General features: G+C 50.5%; 1 protein-coding gene across 6 annotated transcripts in view; it reads right to left on the minus strand.

The window, feature by feature from the left end:
• ACTE1 (actin epsilon 1) overlaps nt 1-17,132 on the minus strand; it is a 61,130-nt gene that overhangs the window by 28,075 nt on the left and 15,923 nt on the right. For all 6 annotated transcript variants that reach the window (XM_059883129.1, XM_015461397.3, XM_059883127.1 and 3 more), the window contains 3 exons: nt 13,651-13,735; nt 10,246-10,407; nt 7,113-7,301 (listed from right to left, as the gene is read on the minus strand). In XM_059883129.1, coding sequence (XP_059739112.1) covers nt 7,113-7,301; nt 10,246-10,407; nt 13,651-13,735 — 436 coding nt within the window. The remainder of the gene's footprint in view (nt 1-7,112; nt 7,302-10,245; nt 10,408-13,650; nt 13,736-17,132) is intronic.

Below are 17,132 nucleotides of genomic sequence, written 5' to 3' on the forward strand. Positions count from 1 at the left end.
TATCCTTGCAGTCCAAGGGACTCGCAAGAGTCTTCTCCAACACCACAGTTCAAAAGCATCAATTCTTTGGCACTCAGCTTTCTTTACAGTCCAACTCTCATATCCATACATGACTACTGGAAAACCCATAGCTTTGACTAGGTGAACCTTTGTGGGCAAAGAGATGTCTCTGCTTCTAATGTGCTTCCAACTCTCGTATCCATACATGACTACTGGAAAAACCATAGCTTTGACTAGATGAACCTTTGTGGGCAAAGAGATGTCTAGGTTGGTCATAGCTTTTCTTCCAAGGAGCAAGCATCTTTTAATTTCGTGGCTGCAGTCACCATCTGCAGTAATTTTGGAGCCCCCCAAAATAAAGTCTGTCACTGTTTCCATTGTTTCCCCATGTATTTGCCATGAAGTGATGGGACCAGATGCCATGATCTTAGTTTTCTGAATGTTGAGTTTTAAGCCAACTTTTTCACTCTCCTCTTTCACTTTCATCAAGAGGCTCTTTAGTTCTTTGCTTTCTTCCATAAGGGTGGTGTCATCTGTGTATTTGATTATTGATATTTCTCCCTGCAATCTTGATTCCAGCTTGAGCTCCATCTAGCGTGGCATTTCATGTGATGTACTCTGCATATAAGTTAAATATAGATGACAATATACAGCCTTGACATACTCCTTTCCCGATTTTGAAGCAGTCCATTGTTTCATGTCCAGTTCTAACTGCTGCTTCTTGACCTGCATACAGATTTCTCCAGAGGCACATCAGGTGGTCTGGTATCCCCATCTCTTTAAGAACTGTGGACAGAGGTTTGTGACATTGTGCAGGGGGCAGTGATCAAGACCATCTCCAAGAAAAAGAAATGCAAAATGGTTGTCTGAAGAGGCCTTACAAATAGCTGAGAAAAGAGAGAAGCTAAAGGCAAAGGAGAAAAGGAAAGATACACCCATTTGAATGCAAAGTTCCAAAGAATAGCAAATAGAGACCAGAAAGCCTTCCTCAATGATCAGTGCAAAGAAATAGAGGAAAACAGTAGAATGGGAAAAACTAGAGATCTCTTCAAGAAAATTAGAGATACTGAAAGGTTGTTGCTGAACCACGAAAGATGCCAGGATTCTGGCCTCTGGAAGAGAATAATTCAATCCAGGGCTAGAGATGAGGCTTTATCGCTCAGCACTTTTGTGCAATAAAATTTAATTAAAGTATAAAGGAGATAGAGAAAGCTTCTGACATAGGCATCAGAAGGGGCAGAAAGAGTACCCCTGCTAATCTTTAGCTGGATGTTATATAGCTACTCAGTTCAGTTCAGTTCAGTCGCGCAGTCCAATGTCTGACTCTTTGGGCCGGACCCCCCATGAATCGCAAGCCAACGCCAGGAGGCCTCCCTGTCCATCACCAACTCCCAGAATTCACTCCAGACTCACATCCATTGAGTCCAGTGATTGCCATCCAGCCATTTCATCCTCTGTCGTCCCCCTTCTCCTCCTGCCCCAATTCCTCCCAGCATCAGGAGTCTTTTCCAATGAGTCAACTCTTCACATGAGGGTGGCCAAGTATTGGAGTTTCAGCTTCAGCATTCAATTCCTTCCAAAGAAATCCCAGGGCTGATCTCCTTCAAAATGGACTGGTTGGATCTCCTTGCAGTCCAAGGGACTCTCAAGAGTCTTCTCCAACACCACAGTTCAAAAGCAATCAATTCTTCGGCACTTCAGCCTTCTTCACAGTCCAACTCTCACATCCATTACATGACCACAGGAAAAACCATAGCCTTGACTAGACGGATCTTTGTTGGCAAAGAAATGTCTCTGCTTTTGAATATGCTACTAGCAGTCTGCTAATTAAAGAAAGGAAATGTCTCAAAACAGAGGATGGCACCGGGCGCCTCACCCACAAGATGCATTTTGAGACCCCTTGGCACCAGGTGAGTCAGCCTGGGGCCATAAAATGATTGACGTGAATCTTGAAGAAAGGCAGATTTCCATACAAATACATAGTTTCACTAACATAGACTTAGGAGAACAATGTGTGAGTATAACATATCTGGTTTGTCAAGTCAGTTCTGAGCCTTTAGGCGGAACCTACTTGAAAGACAGAGTCTGGGGTAAATGCATAAGTACATTAACATAGCTTAAGACAACATTTCCATAAGAAAAAGGCATTGGTTAGCTCAAGGTTTGAGAGGGGTTAAGTTCAGGTGGAGCCAGGTGCCTTTCTGGCAACACAGAATTTTAAGAGAAACCTCTTTTTAAACTTGCAGAGACAAGGCGGGGAATGTAAACTGGTTAGTTTCCTCCTGCTGCTTAAGAGAGCGGAGAAGGCAATGGCACCCCACTCCAGTACTCTTGCCTGGAAAATCCATGGACGGAGGAGCCTGGTGGGCTGCAGTCCATGGGTTGCTAGGAGTTGGATACGACTGAGTGACTTCACTTTCACTTTCCCACTTTCATGCATTGGAGAAGGAAATGGCAACCCACCCCAGTATTCTTGCCTGGAGAATCCCAGGGATGGGGGAGCCTGGTGGGCTGCCATCTATGGGGTTGCACAGAGTCGGACATGACTGAAGTGACTTAGCAGCAGCAGCAGCAGCTTAAGAAGAGAGATTAAAAAATGTTCCTGACACTTGCAGCCTATTTCCTCCAATTGGAGACCCCTGGCCTTCCTGCCTGTTACCCTCTCAATACAAAGGAACATTTCATGCGAGAATGGGTACAATAAAAGGACAGAAGTGGTATGGAACCTAACAGAAGCAGAAAAAACCCAGCGCGTAAGCATTGCTTCCAGAACTACTTTTATAAACAGGGGGGAAAAAAAGAAAGAAAAGGTTTGAAAATGGAGTCAGAAAGAAAGCCCACGTGAAAGGCTACAGGCTCTGTGATTCCAACTACACGAGCTTTCCAACAACTTCGATTCCAGCTACATAGGTGTTCTGGAAAAGGCAAATCTATGCAGACATTAAAAATCATCCATCGTTGCTTTGGGGACGGGGGAGGTGGGGAGCAGTGGGCAGCGCCCAGGGCGTTATAACATGAACTATCATGTGACAGCCACCAAGAATGTGGAATCACGTCCTCTACAGGACAGGGGCGTCTGCGGGTGCACGACCTTCTACATTCCTCAGAGCCCATCAGACGCACAAACACCAGGGGTGAAGCATAACGTCAACCTCCAGACGTCAGCTGACAACAGTTGGTTCATCGGCTGTAACCAATGCACCAGAAGAAACAACGGGTAGGCTCACGGGGCGACTGGGTGCACAGGGAGGAATAAGTGGGAACTCGCTTTCCTCTTCGGTTTTCCTGTAAACCTAAGACTGCTCTTAAAAAATAAAGGCTGTGAATTTGAAAGTAAACAAGTAAAATTTACATGGTGGTGAGAGCATGGCAGGAAGCCCCCTGGCAGGGTGGAGGGTCAGGCAGGGGAGGGTCCCTGGCTTCCTAAAGCCCGAGGTGCATGGAAGCCGACCTGCTTTTTGCAGGCCTGGACCCGGGAAGTGGGGGTGGGGGCGGGGGAAGTGGGGGGAGCCTTTGCGTCAACCTCTCTCTGCACCGTCAGCTTCCTCTCCCTGCAGATCAGTTAGGTAGCTCTCCTGTCTTAAAACCACCGCCACCACAACCACAAAACTCCCGATCTTGCGTCCCAGCTGTTGCCCGGCTTTTCTGTGCTTCTTTGCAGCAAAAGTCCTTCAAGTCCCCTCCAGACATCGGCTTTAAAGGCCCTCCAGGTGGTCTGTCTCACCGGACAAAAGATGCTGAATCCCAGGCCCCCAGGGGCTGGTCGTCAGCTTGCCCCACCTGCCAATGTGGCAGGAGTTCTAGTCCGGCTTTCTGCTACCAGCAGGGCTGCCCACTCTCGTCCTTTCCTGCCTGCACTCTGGAGCTCCGGTTCCTGGGGCACCCCTGCTCCTCCAGCCTCTCCCGACGGACCGAGGGGGCTGCACCCCTGCCCCTGGTCTCTAGCCCCGCCTCTGATGAAGTCCTCCAGTGTGGAGCTGGAGCCCAGCCTCCTCCCACCTCTGAGCTCAATCCCTCCTGAAGTTCTGCTCCCCGACAGAGAGAGAGATCCCAAGTGGATGCGTCCAAAAGCGCCACTTCAGATTCCCCTGACTACCCCTCTGCTGACCTCGACCATCTCTGCCACAGTGTCTCCATCTCCCCAGTGTTCAGGCTAGAACTTCCAGGACCTGCCAGGGTTCCTCTGTCCTCACACTAACTTCAACGTCTCCCCCAATCTTACTGCTTTGCTTCAGTGTGAGCTCAAAATCTGGCCACCTCCCCACCCTCCGTCTGCTGACCCCGAGCCACCAGCATGCTCAACCTGGAACCCCAGCATCAACTTCCCAGCTGCAGCCACATAGCCCACTCCCCGCGCAGCTAGCCTTGGCCCTCCAGAGCCTGGCTGAATGTTGTCACGGCCCTACCCAAAGCTCCTGCTGGTTTCCAGTCTCCCTCACGGTAAGTCTCGCTGGCTTCTCTGACCCTGTTTACCGCCGCTCCCCTCTCTCAGCCCAGCCAACCTTTCTCAGCATTTCCTTAAGAAACCCAGCCTCTGGGCCGCTGTGTGGGCTGTTCCCTGGGCCTGAATGCTCTTCCCCACATATCCAGCTGCTCCCCTCTCCTTCCTTCAAGTATTCACTCAACACGGCCTTTCCAGGAGTGCCCCTGCCCTGACTCTCTCCCCTTCTTCCTTTCTGTCTCCCCACCCTGAGCCTCATAGCCCTTCCCAGCATATTACCTCCCGTACATATGATCTATATTGCTTAGGTCCTCATCACTGGCCCCAACACTAGAATGTAAGCTCCCGGAGTTTCGTCGCTTTCTGTTAACTGAGGCTTCTGCAAGCGCCCTGGCACCTCAGAGGCATTCCAGGACATCTGTGGAATAAATCGCTGAGCCCAGAGGGTGGGTGTAGGAAGCCTACCTTCACATTAATCTTCGGGGAGACCAGGGTGGATGTTTCTTTCTGCAGCCGGGACCTCAGCCAGAGCAGGGTGCCACGTACCTCCCGACAGGATGATGTGCCAAAAAGGATCTTCCCAGAAGGCGGGTTGCAGGAGCTGATGCACTCGAAGGCCTTAATGGAATGCCGCAGATTGTTCGCTCTGGCCAGGAGCGGACGGAAAAGGAAGAGACTAGGGGATGGCTGCACCCCTGGGCTCCTCCCTTCCCCGGCAGGGGACCAGGGACGCAGGGGCCCCCGAGTTCTCAGGCAGCTCGGAGTGCAGTGGACAAACAGCACCGCTGACCGCAGCCCCCTTACGGGTTCAACAGCAAAGTACATGAACGCCCAGCGCAGCCGTGGGGCCCACCACTCACGACTGGAGAAGTACACGTCAATTCTCCTCGCTCACCCAGAAGACCTTGCATTGAAATGTCACCGACAGTTATTAATTTTTAATTTTTAAAAATTCTTTAGATTCATTTCTATTGGGGTATGGTTTCTCTACGATGGTGTTTGTCTGTCTTCTGCCGTTCAGCAAGAGTGGAATCCGCCATACGCACGACATACGTTCTCCTCTCTGTTGGATTTCCGTTCCATTGTAGGTCACCGAGGAGCACGGAGTTCTCTGAGCTGTACGCAGGCTCCCACGCGTCGTCTGTTTTACACAGACGGCGGTGCGAGCAGCGTGTAAACGTCAGTCCCAGTCTCCCAGCCCACGCCGCCCCTTGGTGTCCGTGTTTGCCTCTGTTTGTCTGTGAGTTACCCGTTTTCAGTGCATCGGCATTGATCGCCTTACGAAAGGACTTCTGTAGCTGCAGGCTCTTGCTCCGGTGGCCTTGCAGAATTATCCTGTCCTTCCTCTCCGGACTCAGCCCTCGCCTATATGGCCTCCGATGCAATGAGACCAGACCTAAGGATGTGTGCGCTGTGGTCCCGTCTGTCTGAGAGTGTGAGGTGCTGGGAGGGATGGCGGGTGCCTATCACTGTGGCCTCAGCTGTGACGGTACCGACGTGTGACCCTGGGATAAGGACCGAAAAGTCGAATTCACAGGAGCCGTGTAGACGTGTGCACCAGCAGCTACCGTCAAAGGCACGGTTGTGCCCGCAAAGCTGCAGTCTACCTAGACCCGGAAGAGAACTTTCATACTGCAGGTGAAACTTCATCCAACGGCTTCTTCATTTCCCCTTGATATCTGGAGGCATGTGCCATGTTTTAAACCTTTACCCCCTACACAACGTGTCAGAGAACACAGAACCCGGCTCACCTGTACTAGATAAAAACGCTGGGTCCTTGCTAGGTACTAATTCTGGGGAGGTTTACTTCTCTGTTATTCCGCTTTGTCCCTTATTAATGTAACCAGTTATCTTTAAGTTTTGATTTCAGGCAAGAGCTGGCTTTCCTTGACTACTTTACAGACTTCATTTTCCCAATCAAAGGGAATTTTATAACTCATCACTTTTTTTTCCTGTTCTCCCATGTCTGCCAGAGAGCTTTGTCAGCTCAACCTTCATTTAAAATCTCTAGATCAGCCAGATTTTTAAAGTTTCCTTCAAATTCCATGGGTTTTGCTTCTTTGCTTTGTCTCAAATCTATATTCTAAAGTATTTTGTAAGTAGGTAGAGTATAAATAATAAATAATGAAAAAGATTTGCTGTCCAGGGCAGTATCTCATCACATCTGATGGACGAGCTAACACTTTCTAGTAGGTCTCTTCATCTGTAAGATGAAATAATGTGAGATCTGGGGAAGGCTGAAATGGTCAGCAACGTGACGGTATGTTGTTAATTGCTGTTTAGTTGCTAAGTCACGTCCAACTCTTTTGTGACCCCCATGGACTGTAGCCCACCAGGCTCCCCTGTTCATGGAATTTCCCAGGCAAGAATACCGGAGTGGGTTGCCATTTCCTTCTCCAGGGGATCGTCCCGACCCAGGGATCGAACCCCGGTCCCCTGTATTGGCAAGTGGATTCTTTACCTGCTGAGCCACCAAGGAAGTCCTGGAGACTTTCTTAAATAGTGGTAAACTGTGTTTTGGTGCTTAACAAGTGACGGTTGATATCAGGGGACCTTTTGAAATGAAGGTGTCAGCTTGCTATTATTTGCTACTCAAAATAGAATGCCCTCCTGGCAACCCATCTCCTGCCTTGCGACGTGCTCATCTGTCTGTCCCCCTCCACGGACTCACCTATGAGGTCTGGCTGGAAAAGCACTTCAGGGCAGAAAAACCTCTCCCTCCCAAGGTCTATCTCCTGGCCGTCAGGCAGCTGACACTTTTGCGGGTAGGAGGGAGAGTTGGCTTCTGCCTTCTCTTTTTCAAAGTCCAAAGCCACAAAACAATTTTTCTCTTTCAGGTCCCGTGCACACTCCCGGTCAGCTGTGGAAGAAACAAAAAGGGTCTGGCTGTGAGTTGAGTTCACGAAAGGATTTGTTTCTCCAGGAGCCTCCTTCTAAAGCTTCAGTTCCTTGCAGGTGTGGGGACCAGACAGAACTGTTAGGGGAAGCACATCGATTGAAAATGCCCACCCTGGCCAGGCTACCAGGCCTGGTTACCACAGTAACCATTTGCATGAGCTGTTTTACGACAGGAGGTCCTGGTAAGGAACAGGGAACTAATAAGCCTCCACCAACCAGAAGAGTTCGGGAAAGGTCAAAAGGAGACACCACCTGTCCGACCACCTCCCAGAATCCTTCTCTCTGGCATCCATCTCGGCTGAACAAGACGTGCACCACCAGGAAAGACTCAGAGTCAGAATGATTGGCTAAGGACAACCCGGAAACTAATCCCATCACCATAAAACCCGAGACTGCAAGTCATGCGGCAAATCTGTTCTCCTGGGTTCCCTTACCCTACTGCTCTCCACCCGGGCGCCCTTTCCCAATAAAATCTCTTGCTTTGTCAGCAGATGTGTCTCCTCGGACAATTCATTTCCGAGTGTTAGACAAAGCCCAGTTTCGGGCCCTGGAAGGGGTCCGCTTTCCTGCAACAGAACCATTGCAGAGGCAATTTCTATTTTCATCTCATATTCTAGTACCCGACTTCACACAGCTCAGTGTAAAGATTTTTGCCTGCAACGCAGGAGACTCAGGTTCTGTCCCTAGGTTGGGAAGATTCTTTGGAGAAGGGAATGGCCACCCACTCCAGTATTCTTTCCTGGGAAATCCCATGGACAGAGGAGCCTTGTGGGCTACAGTGCATGCAGTCTCAAAGAAATGGACACGACTTAGTGACTAGACAACAACACTCGAGTGCCTGCTGATCTGTAACGTGTGTTGGGGCCGGGTCTGTGCTTGAGAAGGGTGGACTGGGGATGTTCCGAACTAAAATGCAAATGTTTGAGAAGTGTCTTCATTTTATATGCTCTGTGCTTGGGGGGCTGGATAATCAAGTTCAATTTTATTATCTATTAATCTGGGAGGTGATGGTGCTCGTATCCCTACCTGCTACAAATATTGCCTCTGAACAGTTCACAACTGCCCCCTCCTCTGGAGAACTGCCCAAGACAACGGAAGCCCCCTATTCCAGAAACATCCCACCTTCTGGACTGCTGACAACAGGTTTCAGACTCAGCTACATCTCCTGGTGTTAGACTTCTATTTTTCATCCACCATCGCTTTTGAGATTGGTCCAGAGGGCTCTCCCTGCGCCTGCTCACCTGGAAATCCCGCTGGTCCTTCAGCCCATGGACATCTGACCTCTACCTTCTCACTTTGCCTAAACCAGGATGATGAATCCGTCACTTGGTAATGGCAGAAGTGGGAGAAGTGAGAGTTGAAAGCAGACTTTTTCTTGACTTTTTTCCCTCCAACAACTAATGCTGTTGGTCACACCCTTCTCTTTCCTTGCCTCCGGGGTAACACCTTATAGTTTCCCCTTCTTTGCCTGGTTTGGGCTTTGGTGAGACAAGTACAGGTTCAAATTACCTCTTCCACCTCTGCCATTTACCAAGTGCCAAGCTTCCCTGATAGCTCAGTTGGTAAAGAATCTGCCCACAATGAAGGAGACCCTAGTTTGATTCCTAGATTGGGAAGATCCTCTGGAGAAGGGATAGATTACCCACTCCAGTATTCTTGGGCTTCCCTTGTAGCTCAGCTAGTAAATAATCCACCTGCAATCCAGGAGACCTGGGTTTGATCACTGGGTTTGGAAGACCTCCTGGAGAAGGGAAAGGCTACCCACTCCAGTATTCATGGCCAGAATTCCATGGGCTGTATAGTCCATGAGGTCGCAAAGAGTTGGACACAACTGAGCAACTTTCACTTCACTTTCAAGCTCATTATCCTCTTAACCTTCCCTCTCCTTGTCTTCAAGAGTGGGACTGATCCTCCCTCACAGCATTGCTGTAAGGATGAGATGAAATAATGCATATGTGACTTTGCTAAGTGTGAGGTGTCAGTAACAGGTATGAGACGATCCCAGCCGATCCTTACCACTGCCCCGTGCTTTCCTCTAATTGACCCACTATTCTTCTGGGTTCCGTACTTTACAGGGTTTGGACATAGACCTCTGGCCTGAGAAGACCAGAAACCGCAAGGTGGGTTAGAGGCTTGTTGGGAACGGGTGTCAGGTAGGGTCTACAGGCTGGGACTTAGTCCAGGAAGTGGATGAAGAGTGGACAGGCACCTCCCTGTCCGGAGTCCTTGGGTTCCCTTCTCAGCAGTTATACCTACGAGTCATGGGAAGTTGAGTCATCTAACTTTCCTAAACCTATTCCTCTTGCAGTGGAGGTAACTGTTTCTACCCAGGGTATTGAAGCATAAAGCAGTGAGAGAATGTATGCGGACTGTTTCCTTAGCCTGGTGCCTTTCACAGGGTAAAGTGAAAAGTGAAAGTGAAGTCGCTCAGTCGTGTCTGACTCTTCGCGACCCCATGGACTGCAGCCCACCAGGCTCCTCCGTCCATGGGATTTTCCAGGCAAGAGTACTGGAGTGGGGTGCCATTGCCTTCTCCAGTAGGGAGTAAGTACCCTCTTACACAGGGTAAGTGCTCTGTAAAGCTTAGCTCATCAGCATCAGCGTCACCATCCCCTCACCACCATCACCATCGCCTTCACCACCACCATTATCATGACCACCACCGTCATCTCCATTACACCCGCATGACCGCCTCCATCACCATCATATCCTCATCTTCACCATCATCCTTGTTGCCATCATCAATGCACTAAATGTCCCTAAACACATATGGCATTGCTTTTTAGAGATAGAATGATGAGAAAGTAGCCTTTGCTTTACAAATTGAGGGCTGTGGGTGCAGGAAGCTAAGGAGGCCATTACGGCCCGAAGACTGGTCCACCTGGCTGAGAGGAGCAACGTCCCACCTGTGCTCACAAATGAGTGCCCGCTTTCTGACAGCAGATGCAGGAAGTACAAGGTTAGGTCTTGGCCTGCGATGTCCATGTGGAAGGTCGACTGATGCAAAGGGCAGCCGTCAATGATGGGCACAAAGTATGTCATTCCTTCTCCAGATTCGATTGTCATTCCTGGGTGAGAAAACACACGGGCATCATGTCAGGTCCAGGGCATTGCTTATCAGTTGTCAAGTCTGCTTGAAGACATGGCAGAGGAGCAGATAACCAGATGGGAATCTGGTTAAGGGATCTGAGGAGAAAACTTTCTTTCCCTGCAGAAGAGTGTGCTAGGATAGTGCCGATCTGGGCCAGACCAATGGCTGAATGTGCTGGAGAGGAAGTCTGCAGGTTTTCTAATTAAATCAGACTTTCAGGTGTTAGTCTTTTCATAACTGTTCACGGGGTTTGCCATTCCCTTCTGCAGTGGACCATCTCAAGGCTGTATATTGTCTCCCGGCTTAATTAACTTATTGCAGAGTACATCATGTGAAACGCTCGGTTAGATAAATCACAAGCTGGAATCAAGAATGCTGGGAGAAATACCAACAACCTCAGATATGCAGATGATACCATTCTAAAGACAGAAAGCAAAGTAGAACTAAAAATCCCCTTGATGAGGGTCAAAGAGGAAAAAAACTGGCTTAAAACTCAACATTCAAAACACAACCATCATGGCATCTGATTCTATCACTTCATGACAAACAGATGGGGGAAAGTGGAAACAGTGACAGATTTAATTTTCTTGGGCTCCAAAATCATTGTGGATGGTGACTGCGGCCATGAAATTAAAAGATGTTTGCTCTTTGGAAGAAAAACTATGACAGACTTAGACAGTGTATTGAAAAGCAGAAACATTACTTTGCTGGCAAAGGTCTGTCTAGTCAAAGCTATGGTTTTTCCAGTAGTCATGTATGGATGTGAGAGCTGGACCATAAAGAAGGCTGAGCACCTAAGAATTGATGCTTTTGAATTGTGGTGTTGGAGAAGACTCTTGGCAGTCCCTTGGGCTGCAGGGAGATCAAACCAGTCAGTCCTAAAGGAAATAAGTCCTGAATATTCATTGGAAGGACTGATGCTGAAGCTGAAGCTCCAATACTTTGGCCACCTGATCATAAGAGCCAACTCAGTGGAAAAGACTCTGATGCTGCTAAAGAGTGAGGAGAAGAAAAGAGAAGGGGATGACAGAGGATGAGATGGTTGGATGGCATCACCAACTCAATGGACATAAGTTTGAGCAAACTATGGAAGACAGTGAAGGACAGGGAATCCTGGCATGCTGTAGTGCACAGGGTCCCGAAGAGTACGACATGACTTAGCAACTGAACGACGGCAAGGGCATGGCACCAGCATGTTCTTATTTTAAGACTTCGTAAGCTAGGAAAAGGCAACCCACTCCAGTGTTCTTCCCTGAAGAGTTCCGTGGACAGAGGAGCCTGGCGGGCTACAGTCCACAGGGTCACAAAGAGTCAGACATGACTGAGTGACTCACCCTTTCAGAGCTACAGCAATCAAGAGAATGTAGTATTATCCTACAGCTACACAAACAGATCTGGAGGAGGAATGGCAGCCCGCTCCAGTATTCTTGCCTGGGAAACCCAATGGACAGAGGAGCCTGGTGGGCTACAGTCCAAGGGGTCGCAGACAGTCAGACACGACCGAAGTGACTTAGCACACACGAATAGACTGATGAAGTAGGACAGAGAACACAGAAACAGACCCCCACACACAGACAGCTGGTTCTCAAAAAATGGGCAAAGGCAATCCAGTGAAGAAAGCATGGTCTTTAAACAAATACTGTGGAGAAGATGAGACCTCCACACACACACAAAACCTCACTCATACTTCATACCATATACAAAAATTTATTTGAAATGGATCTAAATGGAAAACTAAATGACAAAGTCTCTAGAAGAAAACAGCAGAAAACTTTTTGGGCTCAGTGTGTATTTCTTAGATATGACACTGAAAATAAGATCCACAGAAACTAAATTGATAAATTGATCTTCATTGAAGTTAAAAGCTTCTGCTCTTCAAAATACACATTGAAGAGGGTGAAAAGTCATAAACTGGGAATCAGATCAGATCAGATCAGATCAGTCGCTCAGTCGTGTCTGACTCTTTGTGACCCCATGAATTGCAGCACGCCAGGCCTCCCTGTCCATCACCAACTCCCGGAGTTCACTCAGACTCAAGTCCATCGAGTCAGTGATGCCATCCAGCCATCTCATCCTCTGTCGTCCCCTTCTCCTCCTGCCCCCAATCCCTCCCAGCATCAGAGTCTTTTCCAATGAGTCAACTCTTGTTGCAAAACTTCTGTCTGATAAAAGACTTGTACCCAGAATACAAAAAGAATTCATAAAGCTCAAAGATAAACAACTCAATAAAAAATTGGGCAAAATTGAACAGTTTGAAGTAGATCTACGGATGGTAAATAAACACATGAAAAATGCTCAATCTGATTGGTCTTCAGGGAAATGCCAGTTAAAACCACAATGAGATACCGCTGCACACCTGTTCAAAAGCAGAACTGAAAGCTTGACCCCATCAAGGGCCCTGGAGGAACCAGGCGCCTCACAACGGCTGTGTGGGGCCACACAGAATGGCCCGCGGAACACCACGCTGCAACTAGCCTGGCCGAGTTTTTAAAAAGTTAAACGTCCACCTACCATATAGCACGGTCACCTCCCTTCCAGGTATTTGCCCAAATGAAATGAAAACAAGTGTCCGTGCAAATGTACACAGATGGACACCTGTATACAAATGTCCACAGAAAGTTTATCGATAAGGGTTCCCAACTGGAAACATCCCAAATGGCCATTCCTGGGTGAATGGATGAAGTGTGGGCACTCACCCAAAGGAGCATTACTCAGCAGCAGCACGGGATGAACCGTTGATACAAACCACAACGCGAGTGAGTCTCCAGATAGTCCCGTTGAGTGTAAAAAGCTTTACAGGAAAGGGTACCCACTGCATAATGACACTTCTACGAAACTGCAGAAGATGCAGACCCCCGTGTGGGGACAGACGCCCGGAGGAGGCAGCGTGTGGCGGGGGAGGGGAGTATTTGGGGGTGATGGACAAGTCCGTCCTCTTGACTTGGGGGTGGGTTCAGAGTGTATTCACACCTCAAGGTGTATCCAGCTGTGCACACTGCAGTGCAGTACATGCCAATCATACCTCAGTAAAGATGCTCAGGAAAAAAGTGCTCAGTGCGGGAGGTGGGGGGGAAAGTTCAACCAGGAGGGATGAAAAGGGCTCGTAAGTGGCTTTTATGCATTTTTCTTTTCTTATTTGGTGAAAGGGAGTGGGCAGCCAGAGGGATGGGCTGGGTGTGGGCGTGGGCTCCCAGGGGCGGGCTTCCTCAGGGCCACTCACCAGCGGTGTGGCCAGAAGCATAGAGAGAAAGGACTCCTTGGTTGGCTAAATATAAGGCAGGCACACTGAAGGTCTCAAACAGGATCTGCGAGAGGCGTGGAAGCAGTCAGGGGGCGGTTTGCCTAAATTCCGTGCGTACACGAGTCCCTCTGGCCAGAGGAACATGACTCCCCCAGAGGGATCCAGACAGCAGGGTCAGGAATGCCCCCTTCATCCCAGCCCTGCCCTGACGACCTCTGTGACACCCTGTCTCCCCGTCTACAGAACGGGCCACACCCTTCCCAGGTACCAAAGGGTGAGCGCCTTCTGTGCTGTCTCAGGACCTGCTAGAGAGCATCACGCCATCTTGTAAGCCACCGTTTCCTCACGGTGGGGAAAACACAGACTGCCAAAGCTTCTGAGAAGCCATTGCCTGTCCCTCCACTGAGTACACCCTTCTTTCCTCTCTCCGAGGGTGGGCAGACCCATGCCGACCAGGGTACTGGCCTTCCCCAGTCAGTAGAAATCGATCAGAGGCCAGACAAGACATTCAGGCAAGGCTCGATCGGGGTCCCTGTTGTGAAGGGGGCGTGGCAAGAACAAGCAGCAGGTGCCTGGCTGCCCCTGAGTGGGGATGAGCTGCATCCTTAGGCGGGGGAGGCTCAGGGTATGTCCAGGGGTGAGCAGAGGAGGGGTGTAGGTGGCTTGCCCGCCCCTCCGTGGTGCTGAGGGCAGGGGGCACCCGCAGGGCCCTGCTTCTGCCAGCACTACCCACTTTCTGTCAGTTTTTTTTTTTTTTTGCTGCAGGCTCTTCAGAAGTGGCAGTTGAGTTTTTCAGTCTCTTTGTATCTTTGGGTCCGAAATGTGTCCCCAGTGCACATGCACGCAGCTATTTTTGGTGTTGTATAGTTTCTTTGCTGGAGGAGAGGTGTGTCCCAGTGCAAGCACCACAGAAAAGGCCAGGTCTCAGGGCCTCCCGTCTCCAGACGTCATCGAAATTCCGACACTTGGACTTGGGACAACTCGCTTGTTTCATCACGATGGAGCAATGAAAGCTAACGGCTATTGTGTGTCAACTAACAGGCCAGGCACTTAGTCCAGACATGGCTTGGTCAGGAAATCTCTCCTGGGTGCCATGTACGGGGAGAAGGAGCGCACAGAGGAGGCAGAGCCTCGTGTTTATGGCCCACGGTGGCGGCCCCCTGATGGGTGTGACGTAGGATCCCCCCAACCCCATCCACATGAGCGCCCAGCGGGCAAGAACGTGAGGGAACGGGTGGCAGGAGTGGGGCACGGGCTGCAGAGCACGCCGGGCACCGCCTCTGTGGCCCTGGTGGGGTGAGTGAACAATTTCCCAGCAAGATGGTGACACTGTGGTCCACAGGACTACGGGTTCTTTTTTTTTTAAGTTCCCTCAAGTCCTTCCTAAATCTTTTCCTTTTGGTTTTTTCTTTTTTCTTTTTTTGGCTGGGCTGGTTTGCTGCATGCTGGCTTTGGTCTGGGTGCGGGGGCTCCTCTCTAGTTTCATGGCGGTGGCTTCTCTTGTTGCAGAGCCCAGGCTGTAGGCACACGGGCTCAGTAGCTGTGGTGAACGGGCTTAGCTGCCCCACGGCGTGTGGAATATTCTCAGACCGGGGATCGAAGCTGTGTCCCCATTGAGCCTGTGGTTGTGTTGGCAAGAGGATTCTTAACTGCTGGCCCAGCAGGGAAATTGTATCGGTTCTTCTGATGGCGGGACTCACCGTGGTGTCACTCGGATGGATGGCAGGCAGGCTTCGTCACGTGCAGCTCCAAACCAGGGACAAGCACCAGGCTGTGCCATGGGGGTGGGACGGGAGTACACCAGGAACAGGGTGAGAGGGAGCTGTCGGGGACAGAGCACCGGTGGCCTGCGGGGTGGTCTGCCAGGTTGCAAGGGATCCTTTGGGTCAGCTCGTTTGGCTAAGGTCATGGGCTCCTGTGCATAGAAGCAGACCTTAACGGTCTCGTATCCGGCTCTGAAGCAATTAGGGCAGGTGTATAGCACTCCAGGACTCTTGCCTGGAAAATCCCATGGACGGAGGAGCCTGGTGGGCTGCAGTCCATGGGGTCGCTAAGAGTCGGACACCACTGAGCGACTTCACTTTCACTTTTCCCTTTCATGCATCGGAGAAGGAAATGGCAACCCACTCTGGTGTTCTTGCCTGGAGAATCCCAGGGACGGGGGAGCCTGGTGGGCTGCCGTATGGCGTCGCAGAGTCGGACACGACTGAAGCGACGCAGCAGCATAGGGCCCTGGGGTGTGTGACAGGACCACAGTCAGAGGGTTGGGGTGTGGGCTTAACTCGCTGCCCAAGAGGGAAATTAACCAGCCTCTAGCCAAGACCCCAAGCCAGGTCAAGACAGCCTTTTTAAACAGCATTATACATCTCTAGCCAAGACCCCAAGCCAGGTCAAGACAGCCTTTTTAAACAGCATTATACATCTCTAGCCAAGACCCCAAGCCAGGTCAAGACAGCCTTTTTAAACAGCATTATACATGGAACACACACCACTGAGTGTGTGACTCACAGAGCGTGCTACCCTCTAAGGGGATTATTACAGAGCAGGGTCTGGGGGCTTGATGATTTACCATGAGAGGTGAGAACACACGTCCGCATGAAGATTAGCCTGTGAGTCTGTGCCATTCTTGGGCTCCCCCCACAACTGGATCCTGGAATTTGGATCCTAGTGGAGGTGGGAGGGCAGCTTTTACGATTCAGCTAGAGACCCTTCCCCTTAAAAACACAAAGGAAAAACCAGCTCCACTCCCCCTGGCCTGGCAAGAGCTTGGAAGGGTCTTCAGGGAACCTGAGGTCAAGCCCCCATTTCATAGATGAGAAAACAGAGGCCTAGGGACAAGAACCAGCATTTAGTGAGTGCTTGATGGTGCTAAGCATTGGGACAAGCGCTTCACAGAGTTAACTCATCTCATTTCCATGGCGCCCCCAGGTGATACCGTTATCATCCTCTGAGGGGGCACCAGGACACCGAGAGGACCAGTCACCCACCCGAGGTCACGGGGCCAGCACTTGGGGGTCTCAATGCCAGCCCACGCCCTTCCCTGTGTGCTGGGCTGACCCTACACTGGTTTTTCTCCTGGGACCTGGCCCCCAGAAATCCTCTTCAGATACACATTTATTCTCGGAGGAGAACCAGCCCCGCAGTCCTCAGCCTGCTTGTCTCCAGGAGGAGACCCGGTTGTATCAGCTTCTGGACGGAGGGCCAAAGGCAGGAAGAGGACCGGCTGGAAGGCTGGGGCAGGACGGGGAGCTTGGTGCAGAGCTGCAGGTGTGAAGCCCCCTGTCCGCAGGGAGGGGGCATTCTGGGCCCCAGTGCAGCCGCCACGGCCGGCTGCCCGGGTTTGTCTGCAGAAGCCCCCGCCCTTCAGCACTGCTCCATCCTGGGCTGCGCTCCCAGGTCCCCTGCCCGGGGTGACCCACGGGGATCTGCCTGTGGGGGTCCCGAAGGGGAGACGAGGAGGT

Source organism: Bos taurus, chromosome 29, assembly GCF_002263795.3.
Source record: "Bos taurus isolate L1 Dominette 01449 registration number 42190680 breed Hereford chromosome 29, ARS-UCD2.0, whole genome shotgun sequence".
NCBI lineage: Eukaryota > Metazoa > Chordata > Mammalia > Artiodactyla > Bovidae > Bos > Bos taurus.